Source organism: Esox lucius, chromosome 23 (assembly GCF_011004845.1).
Source record: "Esox lucius isolate fEsoLuc1 chromosome 23, fEsoLuc1.pri, whole genome shotgun sequence".
Taxonomy (NCBI): Eukaryota; Metazoa; Chordata; class Actinopteri; order Esociformes; family Esocidae; genus Esox; species Esox lucius.
Window position 1 is genome coordinate 8,047,653 of NC_047591.1, and position 22,844 is coordinate 8,070,496.

General features: G+C 42.1%; 5 protein-coding genes across 11 annotated transcripts in view; 3 read left to right on the forward strand and 2 right to left on the reverse strand.

Moving 5' to 3' along the window:
• Positions 1 to 2,303: 2,303 nt before the first annotated feature.
• alg10 (ALG10 alpha-1,2-mannosyltransferase) lies at positions 2,304 to 5,399 on the reverse strand. The gene is made up of 3 exons (XM_010900784.3): positions 4,952 to 5,399; positions 4,468 to 4,665; positions 2,304 to 4,244 (listed from the first exon to the last, which is right to left on the reverse strand). Exons 1-3 carry the CDS (start codon positions 5,120 to 5,122, stop codon positions 3,186 to 3,188), a joined length of 1,428 nt encoding a protein of 475 aa, XP_010899086.2. The 5' UTR covers positions 5,123 to 5,399; the 3' UTR covers positions 2,304 to 3,185.
• Positions 5,400 to 5,547: 148 nt separating this feature from the next.
• Positions 5,548 to 7,224, forward strand: tprkb (Tp53rk binding protein). Its single transcript, NM_001303906.1, is given in 4 exon segments — positions 5,548 to 5,764; positions 5,875 to 5,997; positions 6,293 to 6,469; positions 6,576 to 7,224. Coding segments are annotated over 4 exon segments (522 nt in total). The 5' UTR covers positions 5,548 to 5,623; the 3' UTR covers positions 6,657 to 7,224.
• A 2,501-nt stretch (positions 7,225 to 9,725) lies between these two features.
• Positions 9,726 to 12,176, reverse strand: srr (serine racemase). Of its 4 annotated transcripts, XM_020042995.2 has the most exons (7): positions 12,074 to 12,176; positions 11,530 to 11,736; positions 11,012 to 11,193; positions 10,764 to 10,894; positions 10,541 to 10,689; positions 10,285 to 10,374; positions 9,726 to 10,034 (listed from the first exon to the last, which is right to left on the reverse strand). In XM_020042995.2, the coding sequence occupies exons 2-7, from the start codon at positions 11,711 to 11,713 to the stop codon at positions 9,793 to 9,795; spliced, it is 978 nt and encodes a 325-aa protein (XP_019898554.2). In that variant the 5' UTR covers positions 11,714 to 11,736; positions 12,074 to 12,176; the 3' UTR covers positions 9,726 to 9,792. The 4 variants fall into 4 exon arrangements, with proteins under 4 accessions (XP_019898554.2, XP_010899082.1, XP_019898555.2 ...); XM_010900780.3 differs by lacking the exon at positions 10,285 to 10,374; XM_020042996.3 differs by lacking the exon at positions 12,074 to 12,176 and having other exon boundaries at positions 11,507 to 11,622.
• A 5-nt stretch (positions 12,177 to 12,181) lies between these two features.
• trmu (tRNA 5-methylaminomethyl-2-thiouridylate methyltransferase) lies at positions 12,182 to 15,995 on the forward strand. Its single transcript, XM_010900785.5, has 11 exons — positions 12,182 to 12,415; positions 12,557 to 12,722; positions 12,899 to 13,005; positions 13,151 to 13,276; positions 13,452 to 13,624; positions 13,781 to 13,834; positions 13,958 to 14,024; positions 14,120 to 14,220; positions 14,372 to 14,516; positions 14,684 to 14,766; positions 15,534 to 15,995. Exons 1-11 carry the CDS (start codon positions 12,334 to 12,336, stop codon positions 15,678 to 15,680), a joined length of 1,251 nt encoding a protein of 416 aa, XP_010899087.1. The 5' UTR covers positions 12,182 to 12,333; the 3' UTR covers positions 15,681 to 15,995.
• A 900-nt stretch (positions 15,996 to 16,895) lies between these two features.
• The window catches only part of celsr1a (cadherin EGF LAG seven-pass G-type receptor 1a), a 78,717-nt gene continuing 72,768 nt past the window's right edge, over positions 16,896 to 22,844 (forward strand). For 3 of the 4 annotated variants that reach the window (XM_020042893.3, XM_020042894.3, XM_020042895.3), the window contains exon 1: positions 16,897 to 20,635. In XM_020042893.3, the coding sequence (XP_019898452.2) occupies positions 17,086 to 20,635 (3,550 nt within the window). In that variant the 5' untranslated portion in view covers positions 16,897 to 17,085. Of the gene's footprint in view, positions 20,636 to 22,844 lie in introns of all 4 variants that reach the window. The other variant, XM_013140127.4, reaches the window with a different exon arrangement.

Consider the following 22,844-nt stretch of genomic DNA (forward strand, 5'->3'; position numbering starts at 1 on the left):
GGTCCTTGAATATTGTGACCCCAGTTCAATTCCATTCTCAGACATTCCAAAGTCGGTATCTCTTGAATGTTTATCCACTAGGTGCTTTTCAGCCTTCACACAACAATACATATCTGAAATACCATGATTTTCATATATCTGAGAGAAGAATTGTATTACTTGACCCTTTTATACTGTTATTGTTTTCCAAAGAAAGGAACCAGCCATGGAGTGATTGGAGTCATTGATTTAGTAGGCTGTAGGCTGTATAGCTATTAGCTAGCCATCTATAGTAATCTTTGTACAACAGTACACTTTAGTTCTGATTACAAATGTTTTGTTGCCCACTTTATCTGAGCAAAATTATAATGGCTGGGGTAAAATTTACATTTGGAGAGGATAGAGAGCTGTAGTGACAACCAGTAGCCCCTGTGGTGTAGTTGGGACATCCATGTTCTTCAATATTCAGACCATGTTTTGATTCCCCTCTGAGATGTTCCAAATTTTGTATTTCAGAAATGTATATCCACTCTGTACTTTTCAGCCTTCACACAACAATATATACCCCCTCTGTAATACCATGATTCTCATATTTTTTTCCAACGAGACGAATCAGCCATGGAGTGATTGGAGTCATTGTTTTCGTTATAAGTAGGCTGTATAGCTATTATCTATACAGTCTTTGTGCAAGACTACTCTTTAGTTCCGTTAATAAATGTTCTGTTGTCCATGTTATTTCAGCAAAAATGTAATGGCTGAGATAAAAGCTGCATTCTGCTGTTTAAATAGCATGATTAAAGACAGTCTGCCACATAGAAAACCAGGGATTGAAACCTGCCAGTGACAACAATATTCTAATCGGCTGAACTAGGATTGCCTGGTTCTTTTTCTGGTTTCAAGGTCTTTTTGTTTTTTTGTGATTTCCTCTCCTTCGATTGGACATCCTTACTATTAGTGGCATTGGCCATTTTTAAATAGCAAAAACTGTCTTTAGTGAGAGAATGCAGTGAAATGCTTCCTGTGCCCCGCATGGCCCCCTGAAACGCTGCTTGCAGCTTTAATTAAGATATTTCTTGCTCCTCTATGTTCTCTCTTTTTCTTTTTACCCTTTTAGAGCAAAATCTTGCAGCTTCAGTGAACAATTAAATCCTAGAGCCTGATTAAATTATGAAGTATCTAACATTAAAAAAAAGAGATTTTGTCCTCATGTTCTTAGGGCAACTGACGCCTCTTTTCTTTCTACAAAAAACATTATTAATTTCACTGATATAGTCACACAAGTGTTTCAGTGCCTAATGATAAGACACACTAATTGTCTTTGTGCAGTAACAATTACAGATGGTGAGTGCTAAATTAAAGAGTAATGAGCATGAAAATAATCTTTGCTACTGTTTTGTTTAGAAATTATGAATGTTTCCTGAGTCATCAATTTTATTGTCTTGATAAGAAAAAACATCTACCGATAAAACATGAATGTATTATAAAAGTGTCCTTTTTGTGCATTTGAGCAATTGGTTGGCATGTATGTTTGTTTGAGGAAAAATGAACACTGAATTTTCTACTTGACCTTTCTCTGTCCATTGGTAGTGATAGCAATAAAAGGAAAGCTAATTTTACATGGGAATATTTCTGTGTTGGTAAGTGTATTATTTATATTTGGTTTTGTTACAGAGTACATTTGAGAACAATAAATATTATCATGGACATTCAGCAAAATGTGACAACCAAAATTTTTTTGGGATCATCTACAAAAAGAGAAAACAAGGCCTTGTGTAAAATAGGCGAACATTTAAAACAACAAAAACATCAAAACATTGTGACAATTACCTTTCATATGGACAACCATTGCAGTTAAATTATAGGTTGTTAACCAAGCAACCTTTTGCGGAATAGTGTACCTAACACTGTCTGATTATTCCTGTTACATCCTGCTTTTGTCATTATTAAGCACCTATGCAAACAGCGGATAACTCATGTTGAGTGTAATTATTTTGAAGTAGGCCAGCATAGATGACGATTATTTTCATCAGTGTAGGCTGGAAGAACACTTCATGACACTTCTACAATGTAATCAATACCTAATTTACAGTTACAGACATTCCTTCTTGTTCAATCTAGCCTGACCAGATATGTGTGTCACATGGTTTATTTGTTTTCTCAGAACAATGTTTCCTAATCAACCAAGTGGGGCAGAATTCAGGACTGGGTTCAGTAGATACGAAACTGTGTTAGATCACCACCATGTGGTATAACAGCCAAATTAAAGAATATAGCAATGGCTGACATCTCATGATGACATTGACTAAAAGTGAATAACTCCACAATGTCGGCATCATATCCTTTTATTGCATCCTTGTGATCGTTTAATCACAGAGACCTACAGGGACTAAAAAGATCAGCAATAGTCAGACAGGTAAAGACACAGGTAAAAAATACAGTTAATACATTCTGAACAAAAAAACCTAAGGTACATGTTATTTTTGAAGAATCTGGGCTTGTCAAAGACTAACAGAATAGATGAGCTACTGGATATCTTAGGCCGGGACATAAAGGGATTTTAGGGTTTGCCAAACAAATTCAAGAAACACAAAATTTGAAGAACATTATTCACAGGAATACAGTTGAAGGCAAAATAATTTCACAACATTAATCTTAAGAGTATAACAGCAAAATATCCATTAATATCAGTTGGTTTAAATGGTTTATGGAAGCTTTCCATTTAAAAAAAAATGAAAAAACTAATGTATTTGAACACAGAGATCATCTATATTGAAAATGACTCATGTTGAAAGCCGCATCATTCTGACTGTCAACCCCCAAGCAACTTTGGTAAATACATTGAAAAAATAGAGATAACACAACATAACTCCACAACAGAGTTAATATAGTTCATCCACGTTCTTCATTGGCAAAACCCCCAAAACTCTATCAGAACCATACAGTATACTGTACATAAATAGATCCCAGTTCAAAAATATGGCTTGTCTAATTTTTTTTGGTCTACTCATCCTTAAATGCACAGTTGCAATGTATTGGATAACAGTCTTCAAAGAAGTCTTCACAGGAAATTATTCTCAAACTGAGGCCCAGATTTTCTTCCTGACCATGACATCATACCAATAGGAACAACGCCTGGCTCTATTAGTTTAAAAATGTATTACCTATACGTGTTTGGTAACCGCTGGCTTCCTCGTTTTCAGGTCTGGCTACCACATAAATCTCTGTACAGCTGGGTTGTTTGGCCACTGAAAAGTCTTGTAGACAAAGATGTGAAGTGTGGCTGCATTGACGGCGGTGTAGAGGAGGAACTCCAGCCCCAGTCTGGTGAGGGAGGGCAGAGGCATGTGAAGGCGGTAGAGCAGGTACGGAACAATGAAGTACCTGAACTCCAGCAGCTTCTGAGGAACTGTGGCTGCCAGCAGACACAAGAAGAACGCCAGGCTCCAGAACAGGGAGCGGTACTTCAGAGTGTCCATGAAGTTCCACGCTGCGAACAGGTAGGCAGGGATGAGGGCGTAGCGCACCGCCTCGTGCTTCTGGAAAATCCTATTCCACACATAGAAAGTGAAGTGCCGGTTGTCAGCTAGGAGGTACTTGTGGACGTAGGTGAACTTCCACACCAGGAGCAGGCATACGCCTGTGATGAAGAGGTAGAGGAAGGGCTGCTTCTTGAGGGTCTGAAGGAAGCGGAGAGCACGGCTGTAGCAGAGGGATGTGGGGGCAGAGAAGAAGAGGGTGAAGGAGAAGAAGTAGAAAAGCTGAGGGAAGTTCAGGCAGGCCTCGTGGCTGGTCCGGTCGCCGACTACGATCCCGTCGTTAAAGGCGACGAATGTGACGAATCCCACGGCGACTAGGACGTACGGCCACGTCACCAGCAGCACGGCCTTCACGTGATTGGCAGTGATCAGGAATTCCAAGAGGAAATGCATCACTCTCTTCACGCCGCTGACAGACAGAGGGATCTGTGAAGGCGACTTGTCGTCCTTCTTCTTCGACTGTTCCATCCGCCATGTCTCGTCCATCTTGTTGGCTATCACTGTACCGGCACAGAACGCTACCCAGATGATGTTGGTCTGGCGAAAGAAGATGGCAAAGACACTGAGAAGTGCTGAGGCCTTGTGGCAGCCATAAAGCGTCATGAGATAGGTGAAGAGTATAAAGAACGTAGAACCGGCATCTGTGTAGTAGAGAAAGTTGAAGAAGTAGAGCACAGGGAACATAGACAGGGATAATGCCAAGAGGACTCTGCGAGACGCGGTCTTTGTCTGGAAGAGAAGACAGAGAATGGTTGTTAGAATTAACAGTGGAATGCAAGTTATAATGAAATACATTTTTAAGTCTTCAATTCAGGCCTTCTTTTACCAAGGTGTGCATGAGCTTGGCAGAAGCAAAAGTTTGCATATTACCTACAGTGTCTCTCCAGAACAGGAGTTGGTCACTCACAGAACAAACATGAAATAAAAAATAAACATGTTATAAGCTAGGTACCTTTTCCTTGAAGTGTAGCTTGCAGATGATGAGATAGAGCAGGTAGAGGATGCCACAATTGAAGAGGAGGTTGATGAAGCGCAGCATGGCAGTAGAACACACCACTTTCCCTGTAAGGTCTGCCAGCCAGATCACTGGCTTAATCACACCCACGGATGCGAGGTAGAGGCCTGGGAGAGTGGTAATCATAGGGTCCCACTAGAAAAAGAAGTGGGAAGAAGAGATACATTAGAGGCCAGATTTTTGTTACATAGGCCTATACTACATCACAATTGCAAAGCGTTTTAGGATTCATGCAATGGCTTCCCATTAACGTCACTAGCGAGAGTCTGGTCTGTATGTCAATGGTCACAGATTGCTTAAGGTGGAAAGGTCTGTCAACCTGTCCCACTGTATGTCCAGAGATCATGAGACTCACGTTATTCTGGCAAGAAACAATGCAACATAAAGGAAAGTGAATTGCATTGAGTAGCAAAAAAAATACCTCGTTAAACTTCCCGTGGCAATACTTCTGTGCTTGAGGAACGTGAAATAGTTCGTCCATATAAGGCTCCCTTTGCTCCCGTGTTATTTTGGAGAACAGAAGACATGAAACCAAAAAGTTGATGCTGCAAAGAGCAGTGAAAATATATCCTTCAAATTTCTCCATGTTCATCGTTTACCAATTCTGCTACACGGAGATCAATGAAAAATGAAATGCTAATAGGCCGTTGGCTAAGAAAAACGTATTATTACATGTTAAGTAATAATTAAATTAAAATAAAGCTACAAATCTAAATCTTTCTGTAACTAGCTAGCTAGCTAAAAGGCAAAAAGACAGTTGAGATTTTTAGTTTACAGGTCCGTCAGTGAAAGAGTCCGTACGCAGCATAGAAGCTGTTTTACAATGAAAGGTTCATATAATTATACAAAGTAAACAGATTCTCTATAGTGGGCTGTTTTAATCATACGCACAATTATCTTCAAGGTATAACTGTATTATATGTATTGACAAATTTAACAGCACAAACTAGATTTCGTTAGTAATCAAGACCGGAACCTTTCTGAAGGCTTGTGTTACTATGTTATTGTTCCCTCTACAGTGAAATATTTTTCAACCGCATGTAAGGTCGTCTACCTCGGCGTTTTATATCCAATAATTCCTATTTCTTCAGTTATGCAGTCAACCCATGAATTTGAACTATTTCCTGACCACAGTGTAACTCAGTTGCTATTCAAAGATGTGAAAAACGCGTCCGAATTGAGAAAAAATGCAATGGAAGGAAAGATCAATGGTGCTTTGATAAACCCATCTATGGTAAAACAATGGGGCTTGCTGGATATCTTAGTTTTAAAGAATGTATGCCTGCTTAATTGGAGTTGATGCATTGATCCACAAACCGATTATTTGACATGTTCCCGTTGCAGATAGTAAACCCCTTCCAAGTGCTAGTGGCAGCTAACAAAGCAGTCCACTTACATAGAATCGGAAAAATGAAGACAAGGAGCTTGTATTCTGAAATAATCTACAACCTTTCACCCACTAATAATGTAAGTAGCCTCTGTAAGTTAGCTGAGTAATAATTACTACGTGGACTGAATTTTTTTTTTAATAACACTTCACTTCAGGACCTAAATAAGACATTTACAGTACACACTATTCTTTTGGAGCTCATATATGTAGTTTTTGTTAAAAACGTGCTGTTTATGACATCAGGGTGTTGGTCTGCATACACCAACCTAAAAACGGCAGTATCTGAAAGTATGACACACACACATACAATTACACTCCTTTCAAAGTAGTATTACATCCGATTTTCTCTTAACGGATATTTGTTTCCTTTAGATTTCAGAGGCCTTTAAGAGGTTTGGGATATCAGACAGTGACTCTGCAGTCCTCATTGTTCTGGTCCATCCAACAGAGGAGACACATCATGTGACTGATGTCATGGTCAAGGTAGATGGAAAACAGATCCCAGTTGAGGATGTCTCTAAGATGACTGACACTGTTCAGATCAAAAAGGTTAGTCTGGATTTCCTTTAACCCTGCAGTGTTGGACAAACGAAAGACTCAGTCAAAGTTACTAGCATTTATTGCACTTCACTCAGTATGTTCTTATTTTTTTCAGCTGTACAAAACCACACCCCAGGAAGACAAGTGTCTTCTGGATGCTGTTGTCTGTAGGATGGCAATCAAAGATGTTATATAGCTCCTCTAGAAGACATGTCAATATATTGAAACTTTCGTGTCATTGATTTGTGTTTCTGAGATTTTTATATTGATGGTGTTACATAAAAGCAAGTATTTTCTCCTTAAATATATCACAAAACATGTATTTGATATAAAAAAAAAAACAGGACTGTTGAAACCAGTTAGAAGATATAGATGTGGACAATGTGTGAGGACCAACCTAATTTATATTTGTCCATTGGTTTCATGACTTTGGAGGGACACAACATACAAGAAACAGTACCCTCAGTAGGTGTAGGGACAGTGAAGTTGGAATGACTATTTTTGCTGTACAATCAACACATGAAAATACCATTAAAAGATGAAGAATTTCATCTTTATTTCTGTCCATTTTAACACTTACATGTTACCAACTAAGAGTTCCATCCCCCCATTTTACCTGTGGCTGACCGGTTTGCCTGATCAGATGTTTTCTATTGCATTGATTGTTCACACTTAAAAGAGCTGTAAATACATAGTCTGAGTTGCTTGTGCTATGAAAGAAAAGCAAGCGCTTGGATTCTGAAATAAAAGAGGAAATAAATTTGAACCATAGAACAAACTTTCGGCATAGCCAAATCAACAGTTTGGAATGTCCTGAAAATCAAGAGACCACTAGTGACTTCACCAATTGGCAATGACAAGGTCTGCCAAGGAAAACAACAGCAGTTGATGAACGAAAATTGACCGGAGCTGTGAGCAAAAAACCTAAAATAAAATGTCAGTGAAATCAACAATCTTAAGAATGCTGGGGTGTCACTAACTGTTTGCAGAAGACTTCAGCGGCAGAATTTTGAGACTGAAGTTTAGAAACTCCCCAAAACAAGCAACAGCTCAAAATGACGGTAGCAAAGGCTTGGAAAAGCAACTCAACAGATGACACCAAGAGTCAGTGGGTCACAGACTCAATGCTGTTATTCTTTGCAATGGATTTGTGAGAAAATACTAGCCTTCATACTTACTCCCAATACTTATGCTCGCATGAAATGGGTCACCCTGAAAGTGATGTTATTAATAGTACGGTTAGGTTTTATTCCAGATGAAGACAAAGCTGTCCTCTTTCCTGATCTGTTGTTTTGTAGGTCAACATTTTTCTATAGGTTGACTTATTTGGGAGATATTTTGGTGCTGTAAGTCACAGAGACCTTTGTTGGAGTATTAGAATCCAGGGCAGTGAAAAAAGACAGCTTCCAACAGTATCTGAGCCATGGGAGAGCACTCTAGGCCATTCATCAGCTTTCCTTGAGGGTCGACAAAGAAATCCTGATTTACCACATAAAAAATTTCACATGGATTTAAAAATAATTTTGTTACAATATACACTAAATAAGCAGCGTGGATACCACTAGACTATTCTAAGGATATTTAAAATTGAATCATACATGGTTTACTGTAAAGTTTCAATACACAAATAATCCATCCCATTAACTCACTCTTGATCTCACACCTTTCTTTCATCCCCCTGGTTCAGGTGGGACAGTATTGTCCTGACGGTCCGGTCTGATTCAGGTGGGACAGTACTGTCCTGACGGTCCGGTCTGATTCAGGTGGGACAGTCCGGTCTGATTCAGGTGGGACAGTACTTTCCTGACAGTCCGGTCTGATTCCGACGAGACAGACCTGTCCTGACGGTCCGGTCTGATTCAGGTGGGACAGTAATTTCAGCCCAGCCCAGAGACCCAGAGGAAAGAAGCTCCTAATGCAGAACTGTGACCGGTCTTGTGGTGTCAACAATGTTCCCACTTTCCTTCATATTTTAGTATTGGGATTTCTTACTTTTGGCCTTTTGTGAAGTTACAACTCACAGACACTCGTTGTTTTGCAACATGGTATGATCTGCAATCACTACATTGTCTCCAATCCCATAGTTGAGTAAGCACAGGGAAAGAAACAAATGTCAGCAATTCCCACAACTACGCCCACCTATTCATCTGAAATAGAACTATTCACATGTCCACGCTACACAGTATTCAGTCAATTATGTGTATATAGGCACGTACCAACCAAACATTTTGATATTGTGTCGACACTAGTTCGTAATTCCCTAGATCCAACGATGAAAACCGCGTTACCTGTGAGGTATAGATATGACAAGAACAGCCCTATTTATACCTAGTTTATGCAGTCTTTGTCCTGAACCTGGACAGATTTTGATTATTCCCACATCTGTAGATATGTAGACAATTTAAAATACATTGTAATCTGATCTTACAAATGTAAACACAAAATCAGGTGAAGACGCGGGACGCTTGTTAGACCAGCTATGAACAGAGCGTATCTAGTTTATAATGCAAATAATGCAGTTTTTGTATTCAGATTCTGATAATAGAATTGAGAAAACATTAGAATCACCTGATCAAATGATTGCTATGTAGTATGGATATGAAAATACAAAAAATATAACATCAGAGTATAAAAAGTCGAATCCAGACAAAAAATGAATATAGTTCTAATATTCATTCTCTGATATTCAATGAAGATAAATGATACTGCCTAATTTCCCCTAACTATACATATATACAGCGAGGGGAAAAATAATTAAACCCCTGCTGATTTTGTACATTTGCCCACTGACAAAGGAATGATCAGTCTATAATTTTAATGGTAGGTTTATTTGAACAGTGAGATACAGAATAACAACAAAAGAATCCAGAAAAACCCATAAAAAATGTGATAAATTGATTTGCATTTTAATGAGTGAAATAAATATTTGATCCCCTCTCAATCAGAAAGATTTCTGTCTCCCAGGTGTCTTTTATACAGGTAACGAAGCTGAGATTAGGACCACACTCTTAAAGGGAGTGCTTCTAATCTCAGCTTGTTATCAATTAAGCAGATTCCAAAGTCTCCACCATGGCCAAGACCAAAGAGTTGTCCAAGGATGTCAGGGACAAGATTGTAGACCTACACAAGGCTGGAATGGGTTAAAAGACAATCGCCAAGCAGCTTGGTGAGAAGGTGACAACAGTTGGTGCGATTATACGCATATGGAAGAAACACAAAAGACCTGTCAAATACTTATTTCACTCATTAAAATGCAAATCAATTTATAAAATTTTTGACATGCGTTTTTCTGTTGTTTTTTTTGTTATTCTGTCTCTCACTGTTCAAACCATTTAATCAAGGAAGTTCGTGAGCTCGTCTTGGCCAATATTTCCACCACTCAGGATAACCACCACATTCCTCCCAGCGATGTCAGGGATTCGGTCGTTAGCGATGGCGGCGAACGCTGCGCACCCGGACGGCTCCACCAGGAGCCCCGCACCGTACAGGGTTGACACCGCAGCCTTGATCTCCTCATCATTCACCAGAACAATGTCCTGAACATAACGTTGGCACAACTCATAGGGCAAGGTGCCTGGGAGTGACACAAAAGTGTTTGGATGTAAATATGGTACCCCTGCAATCGAGTTGGTTTTCCTTGAATAAATAAAGAAATTAACTAACCTAAAAAAAAGAGTTGTGTGTCTTATGGTACACGCCGCATCAGTGAGTTAGGTCAATTGTCCTAGATTTACTTGGGTGATTATGTTTTAATCCAGGTGAAGACAACATTGTTTTGATTGGTTTGGATTTAACTAAGTCTCCTCCTCTTAGATGTACTTTACCTGCGAAAGGTGGAGCCAGTCCAGATGCAATGCTTTTGCTGTCCATGCCAACAGGTTTCTTCTCAATGAAACTTTTGTACATGGTGCAGGCTAAGACAGGAAATTGAGGATAAAACTAATGGTAATATGTACCTCAACACTCAGTATATCGTCCCAAAATGTTGAGTTGAACCACTATAAATTCACCTATAAGTGGTGTATTAAAAGTACAAAGCCCTGCCTTATTGTCTAGGTTTACCAAATAGGTGTTACATACCTCCTTCTGGCTCTACTCCATAGATCCTGGTCTTCTCACACCCAGACAGTTTAATGGCAGCAGCTACTCCAGCAAGCAGACCGCCTCCTCCACAGCATATTACCACCACATCAGGCTGAGGCATCAGCTCCAGTACCTCAAAACCCAGACTGGAGAGAGGAACACACATTTACTTTTGCCTCAGAAAAGGCCTGGATTGAGCTAATTGTCAACTATTGAGTACCTTGCATGTCCTGCGATTAAATCCGAGTCATCGTATGGGTGGAGGAATGTCATGTTGCTTTCCTGGACACAACGATTCACCACGTTCATCAGACAGGTCATCGGCACCCGTTCCACATCACATCCAAAGCTCTGGCAGGAGAACACAGCAACTGTTTCCAAAAACTCCCTGCTGTGTTATTTTCAGATGTACAATTCCAAATGAAACAACTAAAGACATAAGAGGTGAATAGGAAACAAGAACCATACTTGTATGAGTGTTGCTCTGGATATGGGGGCTGTTTCTGGCATCAACACTTTCCCTTTGGAACCATAGTGTTTAGAGGCATATGCAAATGACTTCCCATAGTTCCCTGCAGACATGGTGACAAAATTGCCACCTTTTGGTCTCCTGGCGAACTGGTTTGCCACTCCTCTTATCTTAAATGAACCTGGCAATTAATGCAATGACAGAAACTGATATTATTTCATTACCCTCAATGTCCAACGTAAACAATCTCAATTCCTACATCTACCACACAATAGCACTTGTTTTTTATTTTTTATTTTAGACTTTCAGCAGACAATTAATTATACAATAACTAGATGGGACAACCAAACAACCCATTAACCCAGTACCCATTTTTCTCAATGAAGTATCATTCAGCAAAGTCAATGAAGGGCAAGGCAAATAAAGAGTTTTTTTGGAATCTCATTATGCAGGTAATTTAACATTGTACAGTATTGTAATGTAAATGTACCTGCCTACTATTAATACACAAGTGTACCAGTTCTCTGCATGTTCTCCAGTTTGATGTGAATATTACAGGGGATGTTGAGCGGTAGTGTTGTTTGGCACCATGGGATCATGGGTGTGTTGATGACTCTCAGTGGACTGGTCCTCACAGTCTCTCTGGCATCTCTCAGCAGATCCAGGGTAATGGATTTCACTGACATTGTCACATCCCCCATGCTGGATGCACGACCGCAAAGTTCTATCAAACAGGTTTTGATTAACCGTTTGGTTAATCCAAGACAGTAATTGCATTTGCATAGACAGCTAGGATTATCCTCTGATGACCTACATTGCCAAATAAATTCTGCATACTTTTTCATTCTTCTGCTATTTAAGACATGGCAAAATATTTTTGGGATAAAAAATGTATTTGGAAAAGGCTGATTTCGTTACAAACAAGTTTGTTATCGTTGGTGGAATTTACAACAGACATACAAACACGCAGTTTTTGCCTATAGCAGACATACATTCAAATACATTTATATAATTATAGGTGTAGGTGTATATGTTATGTTAAATAATTCTATTTCACGTACCTTTTTAATTTCTAAAAATATGCCAATAATTTTCGACACTTCACGGAGCAGAATAACTGAGAAAAATGTTACAGTGTGTTACAGTTATTCTACGACGTCTGAAACAAGAGTACGGATCCTATTTTACGGAACGTTTTTTTACTAGTCGGGCATGGTTTTGAGACGGACCGAAACTTGATTATATCAGGACAAAAATGAATTAGTGAGCTTATTGTACAACAAATGAACATATATTAACATAGTGAATAAATAATAAAATTATGGGCGTAGTTAGACATGTTGTTTGCGCGATGTCTGGTGGAGTTGACAGCTCTGTCGCGGCTTTGTTGCTCCGAAAAAGAGGTGAGATATTATTTCTCTGTCGTACAGTACTCACGTGTGTTGATACCAGTAGTTAGCTTTCCAAAATGTATTTAGACGATTAAATTGGGAATGTCTTATTAATGTGTGTGTAGGGATGTTTGTAACGGGTTTACGTCACAGGGTACCACGTTACTGGAGTTTTTATGAAGAACTGGGATTCCCTGGATGAAATGGGTGTGTGTTCTTCGGAAAGGGACTGCGAAGACGCCTACAAAGTGTGCCAGAATCTTGACATACCCTTCCATAAAGTTTCTTATGTCAAAGAGTACTGGCACGAAGTGTTCACGTGGGTAGATGATTGTGTCATCTGTATGATTAAAAAGACTTGCAGTCTGCTTTTCACTCACGTTAACTGAAATTTGTTAGAATTCGTTTGGTGTCAAGGTTACAATAATTGAAGCGTACGTATGTCAATTTTCGTTCTCTTTCTTATACTCTCTTGTCTCCGTCTACTCTCTTTAGCAATCTTTTAAATGAATATGAGCAGGGTAGGACACCGAACCCAGACATTCTATGCAACAAATATATCAAATTCAATCATTTCTACAAGTATGCCATCAACTCCTTGGGTATGTCTCCTAATAAACCAATAATTCACAGTAATATTAGTATGCATAGCATTATAAAACATGATCAAAATTATATCAAGTACAATTAAAGAGACTGAGCATGTACAAAAAAAGTAAATATTCTTGTTGATTATCTCCCCACCAGGTGCTGATGCCATAGCGACTGGCCACTATGCCAGGACGTCACAGGAGGATGACGATGTGTTCCAACAGAGACTTGTAGCTCCTACCCCTAAACATGTGTTCAGAGACCGCTTTGAGATCAGGAACCGTAAGAACAACCCACTCTTTCAGTGCATTTATCACACCAAGACGTGATTTATTTAGAGACATTCTTACAATTTGTATTAAGTACAACCCTGTGTTGACAATATAGGGATTTCTATTATAAGACTCTCATTGTATTGGTGGCCCAGTATTTTAACACTTTGTTTTCTGTGTTGAAGCGGTGAGGTTGTACCAGGGAGCAGACCGTTTTAAGGACCAGACATTCTTTCTCAGCCAGATCTCCCAGGATGCATTGCGTCATACAGTCTTTCCCCTATCAGGACTCACCAAAGACTATGTGAAGAAGATGGCAGCTGAGGCTGGCTTCCATCATGTCCTGAGAAAGAAAGAGGTAACTGAATACATAGATAGATAAACCTCCCTTGTTGTTTAGCTTTAATGCTAATTATGCTGTATTTACATAGTTTGCTGTATTTAAATAGATTGCTGTGACTTACAATGTCAAAATGTAGGGGTCTTTATGGCAATACTGATTATCTGTTCCCAGAGTATGGGGATCTGTTTTATTGGAGAGAGGAACTTTGAGGATTTCATTCTAGAGGTACGGAATGAAAATACACATAACATGAACTGTTTTAAGTTAATTATTTCGATGGACTTTACCTAGTCATGAATAAACATGTATGGAAATGTATTAACAACATTTGCATCTTGTTCTTGTCAGTATTTAGATCCCAAGCCAGGGAACTTTGTCTCCATTGACAATGGGAAGATCATGGGTCAACATAAAGGTGCTGCTGTCATATCCTCAGTTGTACCTTGTGTGTTACCTCGTATGTTCCTGCTTTATCTGTAAATAGTACTGCTTATCCGTTGGTCTCTTTAGGTTGGTTCACCTTGACACTAGGACAGAGGGCCAGGATTGGTGGGCAGTTGGACGCATGGTTTGTCGTGGACAAAGACATCACTACTGGAGAAGTGTTTGTGGTAAGTGTTCTACCATGTCAACACTGTTATGATTAGCGGCCACCAGTCCCAACCCGCCTCACTGTAGTGGATCTCCTGGCTCCTTCACAGTTTTTTTCCCCTTCGCTGTTCGTTTTGAATGGTAGTCTGATTGTAAGCTCTCTAACATCAGGGTGCGACCACCAATCACCCGGCACTGTTTAGAGACACGTTGCGAACTGACCGTTTTCATTGGATAACGGAGGACCCTCCCACTGAGCTGATCCAGACTAAAATGATGGAGTGTCACTTCCGCTTCATCCACCAGATGCCTCTCAGTGAGTCCCATGACACATTAGGGTCAAACTCCATTTTTTATTAATTGCCATTAACAGTACATATACCGCACATTGCTTGAAAACCGGCTACAGTTAATGAAAATATTAATAATTATTATTTAATTAAGTATTTGGGACAATGTGATAACACAGTGTGTGTATTTCAGTTCCTTGTACTGTGACTTTAAACATGGATGGCTCTGTCTGGATTATGCTGTCTCGGCCAATCAGAGCACTCACACCTGGCCAGGTAATTTATCTTTTGATTCCTGTTTCATGAAACTGTCAAGCTGCTTGTCTCACTTTTGCAATCCGAACAGTTTGTTTATGTGCCTTCTAAGGGCAAGTTTTTGTAATACTTTTTCAAGCCAGTTAAGATCCGTTAATTGGCGTTAGCTCTGTCTTTAGGACTTGTGCCAAGTCATGTAGCGGTACAGTGGTTTTAATTCATCTGCATGAGCTGGTGTGTTAGGGCCACAGTATTATTTATTTAGGTCCTGATTAGCCAGTGAACACAAGCCTGTCGTTGGCCCAACAGACCTAGCCAGCTGCTCCAGTGTGTCGCCGGTTTCCCTGACAGGGATTACTCCGGACTCAAGTTGGGGTACAAAGAGCCTCGTCCACGCTTGGATTGCGTCCTTTCTTCGTGTTCTATCCCATAACCCACTGCTCTGTGAAAACAATATGGCCGAGACACATTTGTCTTGAAGCTCTGGGCTTGATGCCAGCCTGAGCGTAGATGAATAGAGGTGTGTGTGTGTGTGTCTGTGTGTCTGTGTGTGTGTGTGTGTGTGTGTGTGTGTGTGTGCGTGCGTGCGTGTGCGCACGCGCATGCATGCATGAGAGAGCAAACTTAGAGTTTAGGTCAAAGGGCAACGGGCTTCAACACCCGGAATCAATGTGTCCCAGTAATGTACAGTAACTTTTCTATGGCCATTTCATCTACCTCAGGGGACATTGGGTGAATAGCTTCCGCCAGTGGTCTGCTCCTCTACTTAGTCACTTCTCTCTCCCCAGTTTGCTGTGCTCTACAAGGGGGACGAGTGTCTGGGCAGTGGGAAGATCGTCCGCCTTGGCCCCACCGAACACACGTTGCAACAGGGACGAGACCTTGTTAAGGGAGCCTCTGTGGCCAATGAGAAGACACCAAAACCAGTCAGCTGAAGCTGAGAGACTTCCTGGATAGGGACCTAGACCAGAACTGTTCTCTCTCCACTTAGACCTATCAACACCTCGTAGTCACACTGCTGCCCGTGGACCCGGTCCACTAGCCTCGAAACACTGGTCCAAAAGTCTGTTCTACTGTAGGGCACTAGAAAATGTGAAATATATTTTATTATTGAGTGCCTTTTACTGTGGTGTAATTTCACCTCTTTTGGACTACTTTAAATATACACCATGTAAATAGAGATTAAATGTAATTCTGAAATGATGACCAAGTGATCACATTTCATATAGTAAGTGTTTTATTGTGTTTGTCTGGCTAATGGAAAACCTCAGTGAAGTTGCTGTTCCATGTTCTCTTCCACTATTGCCACAAGGGGGTACACTCACACAGACTATACTGACCCTTCCATACATTTTCCATCTGTTGTTTCAGATGGCAACATGTAAATATTCATCTCATTTAAGTTCATTTTACTCTTGTGCATACCTTCATTTTACAGTGATATGATTTCCATTGGTGTAAAAAAGTTGTAAATGAGTAAAAGTGCCATTAAACACAAACAGTGCAAAAATCTCACCATCACAAGGCTACATTATGTATGCCATATTAAAATATTTGTGTGATATAGGACATGGAAGAAGCTTTGAAATATAATCTATAGATTTTCCAATTGATGATTTTCATGGTATTCTGACAGCATTATATAATGGATAAAATAGCAAGAATAGTTGTCAGTAATAATTATCCAACACACCTGGACTTAATGAACTTTTTAATATATTCAGAATTGATTTGTCAAGTTCTAACTCCTACAATAGCAATTGACTGACCAGAAAAATTTAATTTTTCCAATAGGTATATCATTTTGAGGATATTTTCATGGGACAGTGGTCAGAGGCATCTCTGAAACAATGTGCCTTTTTCCGAGATGAAAACCTCTTAAGCTGACCTACCCACGCCTTCATGTCAAGACATTGGTTAAAAAGGCAATAATACTTGTTTTATGACAAAATTCTAGCGGCCCTCAAACACACAATGCACGTGTTAACTCTCGATCTGTGGTGTTATAACAACGGTCCAGAGGCGCAATTGTTATCAGCTCAGGACACTTCCGAATCTCAATGAGAAAGCCCCCTGCGAAAGTGTCCCCGGTGAGGGAACAGCAGGTTTATGCTAATTTCCTCACGGAGGAGGGGAGCCGCGGAGCCATTTTGTAGTCATTTAAAACTTGTCCGTGGAATGAGACGTCTGCGCTCTATGGATATGGATACAAAGTGTATTTTTCCACTTTAAAATGTCACCATGAAGGATAAAAGAAAAACGAATTGTTGGGAGAGCGAGTTAATTTTTTTCTGTAGGTGTTTCGATGAAGTTTAATGGGATTTGTTGGAGTTTTACACCATGGAATTATCGAGGTATTGGATCTGGGTTTGTGTATTATTCAATGTGCGGTTGCTTGGATGTTTCGAGCTGCACCTTTCGGAAACTTTACAACCTGGGGCCGTTTTGGCAAATTTATCGCTGGGGTCGGATTGGACTTATAAAATCGACAGGACTTTAACTCCTAAATACATTCAGAACTTTTTACAAGTAGAATGGCAAGAAGGGGTTCTCCTTCTGTCCCGAAAAGTGGATTGTGCGCGTTTAATGAAGAACCCGGTGCCTGTCTATATCAGGACAGGCTCTTTGACATCTGAAAACTTTGTTTTGACACATTTCAATATATTTGTGCATGGACAAGACTGTTTTATCAAATACAAAAGAAAGAGTACAATAGGTAAGCCCGACATTCACATCGTTAACCTTTCCAAACTGGAAGCAACTTCCTGCTTATCCGCAGGTAATATGCTCTTGAATGTAACAGAATGGTTGCCTGCTTTTACTCGGAATACCACTTTATCTTCCTTATCATGTACTACTGGGGAAGGCTTAAAAGTAGTTTGTAAACACGGGAATGTATTGTTGGAAAATGATTACTGTGTGAGGCGCGGGGAACGGAGCGAGTTGAATTTGCATTGTGCACTGCATTCTCTGAGTGACGGGAGCGTCCGCGTCTCTGCGTGCGTAAGGTTGCGCTTGGCGACAGTGGACGGAGAGGGGCATAAGCCAATATCGTCACCCAGTGTTCAGATTTTGCCTTACAAATGGAATCACCGAAAACGTAGAAATGTGAACACACCTCCCCAATTTCAACTCCCTAACTACCAGGTCTCTGTCCCTGAAAATGAACCAGCAGGTACTCGTGTCATCACACTTAAGGCCACCGATCCGGATGATGGAGAGGCTGGTAGAATAGAGTATGGAATGGAGGCTCTCTTTGACAGCAGATCAAACGACTTTTTCCTTATAAACCCTCAGACAGGGGCTATAACCACCGTGCAGCCTTTAGACAGGGAGGTCAAAGACACGCATGTCTTCAAAGTTATGGTAACTGACAATGGTTCCCCACAACGCTCAGCCACGTCTTACCTCACAGTTACTGTCAGTGACACCAATGACCATGGGCCTGTGTTTGAGCAGACGGAATACCGGGTAAGCATACGAGAGAACGTAGAGGTGGGCTTTGAGGTCATGACCATCAGGGCAACAGACGGAGACGCGCCCTCCAACGCGAATATGATCTACAAGATCGTAAATGGCGACGGAGTCAACGCAGGTTTCGAGATCGACCCTCGTAATGGGCTGGTGAGGATCAGAGAGAGACCCGACAGAGAGACAATGTCGCAATATCAGCTTATCGTGGAAGCCAACGACCAGGGGAAGGACCCAGGGCCACGGAGCGCCACTGCCACTGTCAATATCTCAGTAGAGGACGAGAACGACAACTACCCCCAGTTCAGTGAGAAACGATACGTGGTCCAGGTTCCAGAGAACGTGGCGGTCAACACCAAAGTCATCCAAGTGGAGGCCACGGACAAGGACGAGGGAAACAACGCTAAGGTCCACTACAGCATCATCAGTGGGAATGTGAAGGGACAGTTCTACATCCACTCCCCCACTGGGGTCATCGACGTCATCAATCCCCTGGACTATGAAATGATTAGGGAGTATAATTTGAGAATTAAAGCCCAAGATGGAGGCCGGCCTCCTCTGATCAATGGGACAGGGATGGTGGTGATACAGGTGGTTGACGTCAACGACAACGCTCCGATGTTCGTCAGCACGCCGTTCCAGGCCACGGTGCTGGAGAACGTGGCCATCGGCTACTCCGTGATCCATATACAGGCTATAGACGCCGACTCCGGGGACAACGCACGGCTGGAGTATCATCTCACCGACACCTCCCCAGGTTTTCCCTTCACCGTCAACAACAGCACCGGGTGGATCACAGTCGCTGCGGAGCTCGACAGGGAAACCACAGAGTTCTACACCTTCGGCGTAGAAGCCAGGGATTGTGGGATTCCTGTGATGTCATCTTCGGCTAGCGTGAGCATCACAGTCCTGGATGTGAACGATAACATCCCAACCTTCACGGAGAAGGTGTATTCTCTGAAGATTAATGAGGACGCTGTGGTAGGGACCAGTGTGTTGACGGTGACAGCAGTCGACAGGGATGTCAACAGTGTTGTAACCTATCAGATCTCTAGCGGAAACACCCGGAACCGCTTCGCCATCACCAGTCAGAGTGGAGGCGGGCTCATCACCCTGGCGCTACCTCTAGACTACAAACAGGAGCGCCAATACGTCCTGACGGTGACGGCCTCGGACGGCACGCGGTACGACACGACACAGGTATTCATCAATGTCACGGACGCCAACACACACCGTCCCGTGTTCCAGAGCGCCAACTACCAGGTGATGATTAGTGAGGACCGGCCCGTGGGCTCCACCGTGGTCATCATCAGCGCCACGGACGAGGACACGGGTGAGAACGCTCGCATTACCTACATCATGGAAGACAACGTGCCCCAGTTTAAGATCGACCCCGACACGGGCGCCATCACTACACAGATGGAGATTGACTACGAGGACCATGCGTCGTACACGCTGGCCATCATCGCCAGGGACAACGGCATTCCTCAGAAGTCTGACACCACCTATGTGGAGATTATTATCCTGGATGCCAACGACAACACGCCGCAGTTCCTGCGGGACATGTACCAGGGGACCGTGTTTGAGGACGCACCCATCTACACCAGTGTGCTCCAGATATCCGCCTCGGACAGAGACTCCGGGACCAACGGCAGGCTCAGCTACACCTTCCAGGGTGGAGATGATGGAGATGGGGACTTCTTCATCGAGCCCTACTCTGGGATCATCAGAACAGCCAGGAAGCTGGACCGAGAGAATGTCCCTGTCTATACCTTGAAGGCCTTCGCTGTGGATAAAGGGATTCCCCCTCTGAAAGCAGCAGTTGACATCCAGGTGTCTGTACTGGATATTAATGACAATGCCCCAGTGTTTGAGAAGGACGAGCTGTTCATCCTTGTCGAGGAGAACAGTCCTGTCGGTTCAATCGTGGCTCGGATCAGCGCCACCGACCCGGACGAGGGAACCAACGCCCAGATCATGTACCAGATTGTCGAGGGCAATGTCCCTGAGGTCTTCCAGCTGGACATCTTCAACGGCGACCTTACGGCCCTCACGGATCTCGACTATGAATCCCGAACCGAGTATGTAATTGTGGTCCAGGCCACTTCGGCTCCGCTCGTCAGCCGGGCCACGGTCCACATCCGCTTGGTCGACGTCAATGACAACGACCCGGTTCTGCAGAACTTTGAGATTATTTTCAACAACTACGTGACCAACAAGTCCAATAGTTTCCCCTCGGGGGTCATAGGAAAGGTTCCAGCCCATGACCCAGATGTATCGGATAAACTCCACTACAGTTTTGAGACGGGGAATGAGTTGAACCTGCTGGTGCTGAATGCAGACACTGGGGAACTGAAGCTCAGCCGAGATTTGGATAACAACAGAGCGCTGGAGGCACCCATGACTGTCTCAGTATCAGGTAAGAGACCCATTATAACAAACGGCAGATCCAGTTATGACCTGTCTTACTACCTAATGCATAGGTCTTCAACCCTCTCCTGGGGACCCCCCCAGCCATTCCATCTATCAGATGTATTCCAGAGCTTGAGCTGAAAATGGTTGAAGTCCTATGACCTAAAGCGAATGCACTGTTCATATTATCGTGCCGGCCTTCTATTAAGCAGGGTTATAAAGACTTAGTTTGCTGCATTCTAAATGTAGCGACATGGCTTACTCAGCTGTAATTTGCTTTGCATGGTATGAGAGAGAGTTGATTTTAAATTAGGTGAATCACAGCTCATCTGATTTTCCAGTCACATGAAACCATTTGTTGCTTGCAAATTGGAGTAAGTGGAAGAAGTATAAGTGGAACAGATCCTCAATATTACAGTTTTAATATCGCTTGGAACACTGAATGTGGACTAGATGACCGTGTTGTGTTGAAGCGAGGTGGAGGGTAGGGCTGTATGTGCTTAGTGGCAGCTTGAGGCTGTAGGAGGATCTGGTTCTGCTGCTTTGTACTGTTTGTGGTGGTTGATGTCCCAGGTTAATTAAAAGTGCAACTGTGCCCAGCGCTCCTATTGTATAACCAGTAATGTTATGTTCACCGCAAAAGTGCAGTTTGCCATTTATCAATCTAGCTATTTGCTATCATGCTTATTTTGACCCTTTATCTCTTTGGTTAGTGCATTGTTCAATACAGCGGCACTTGTCTTTGTCATGCATTCGCTAACTCTATACAGTAGCTCTCTACTCTTTACTTTGATTTGTCAGCAGTTCATACAGGATGATTTTCATTCTGTTTGGCTTTAAACCAAGAGTGGCTTTTTGTGGCTTATTATATTGTGATGTCTATTCAGACTTTTTAATAAGTGTTAGGCGGGTTTTCTACGTTCATTGGCAAGTTAGGCTGAAATGACACATGTAAAAGAGGTCTTCTGAAACATACAGCAGTAGACTTTGTTCTTTAACGTTAAAGATTACACCAAATGCAAACAAGTCCCACCCTGGGAGAGACACTGCTTTTTTTCAGAGGCCGGCTATTGTCGTGCAGTAAGTGGGTAAGACACATCCTTTCCCAATGAGAGAATGCTCTCCAAGGGTGTCATATATTGACAGCTGTTTGTCTTTCTGTGAAGGCTGCTCTTTCAAATCGCATCAAGTTCCTTCTATATGGCAAACTGCCAGGCATCTCATAATCTGTCCCTCTTTTTTTCCCTCTGTCACACTCCTTTCTCCTTAGGCTAATAAGAGTGAAACCTTTGGAAGCCTTTCTTCTCAACCTCTTTTTTTGTTATCTCAGCAACATGTGTCTTTCTGCGCAACAACAGACCGGTTGAGTGTCCAGAGTTGTTGTGGTCAGGGGTGGACTTTTTAAAAGGGCCTTAGCCCCTTGTGTCCCGCATTCTGGGGCCCTGCTTTCGCATTTGCACATAACAGTTGGGTCTCTTGTGGTCTCCTTGACAACGCTGCCCCCCGGCTGTCCCTCTAGGGGCCCCCCCTGCCCCCTCCAACAGACAATCAGTGTAATGTGCTTTACACACACGTGTACACACCCACTCAAATCCCCCTGCCGCACTTCACTTTTGTGGTTTTCAAAGTTCCATTTTCTGCGACCTAAAGTAATGAGTGGATAATTTATTTTCAAATACTCTGGCCACACACTCAACCCTCAGTACTACTCTAGACACCCTGAAGTCAAATGTTAGGTAACTGTTAACACTGGAGCCCTGACCCCTCACCCCAGGCCCATGGGACAGGACGGTCCCTCATGGCCAACACACTGACTCAGGAACCTCGACAGCTTGCCACTGAGTCCTTCACCAACACACGTATACTCTGTCTTCGATCGATCTCTCAGTGAGCCTCTTTTATATAATGGAGTTCTTGTTCTAAAAAAACAATGATGTTAGTTAAGTCTGATCTGCTTCTTTCAAAAAGAAACTTGAATGGTTGGCTGGCTACAGTGGTGTGACGCTGAACGCTGATTTAATTAGAAAGCCTTGCCAGTCTGTTCACCTATAAAAACTGCACGTTTCGAAAACGTTTTGTTTCACCAAGTGTTATCTCTTAGTCTGAAGCGTGGGTAGGAACAGGTGTTTACCCAGAGAAAGGGTTGAAATTGTTCATCTATCCCTCCCAAAACAAGCAGTACTCCCGACAGTCTGATATCCTCTTAGATAGCGCAG

Excerpts from the sequence above, each read along its gene's own strand:
- alg10 (XM_010900784.3), bottom strand. The coding sequence starts at position 5,122 with ATGAACATGGAGAAATTTGAAGGATATATTTTCACTGCTCTTTGCAGC. Across the intron at positions 4,666-4,951 it reads GCCACGGGAAGTTTAACGAG|TGGGACCCTATGATTACCAC; the intron begins GTATTTTTTTTG and ends TTCTTTTTCTAG. Across the intron at positions 4,245-4,467 it reads AGCTACACTTCAAGGAAAAG|ACAAAGACCGCGTCTCGCAG; the intron begins GTACCTAGCTTA and ends CTTCTCTTCCAG.
- srr (XM_020042995.2), bottom strand. The coding sequence starts at position 11,713 with ATGGGGGATGTGACAATGTCAGTGAAATCCATTACCCTGGATCTGCTG. Across the intron at positions 10,375-10,540 it reads TGGAGTAGAGCCAGAAGGAG|CCTGCACCATGTACAAAAGT; the intron begins GTATGTAACACC and ends TTCCTGTCTTAG. Across the intron at positions 10,035-10,284 it reads ACTGGCTCCACCTTTCGCAG|GCACCTTGCCCTATGAGTTG; the intron begins GTAAAGTACATC and ends TGTCACTCCCAG.
- trmu (XM_010900785.5), top strand. The coding sequence starts at position 12,334 with ATGGGCGTAGTTAGACATGTTGTTTGCGCGATGTCTGGTGGAGTTGAC. Across the intron at positions 13,277-13,451 it reads CCGCTTTGAGATCAGGAACC|CGGTGAGGTTGTACCAGGGA; the intron begins GTAAGAACAACC and ends TCTGTGTTGAAG. Across the intron at positions 14,025-14,119 it reads GATCATGGGTCAACATAAAG|GTTGGTTCACCTTGACACTA; the intron begins GTGCTGCTGTCA and ends TGGTCTCTTTAG.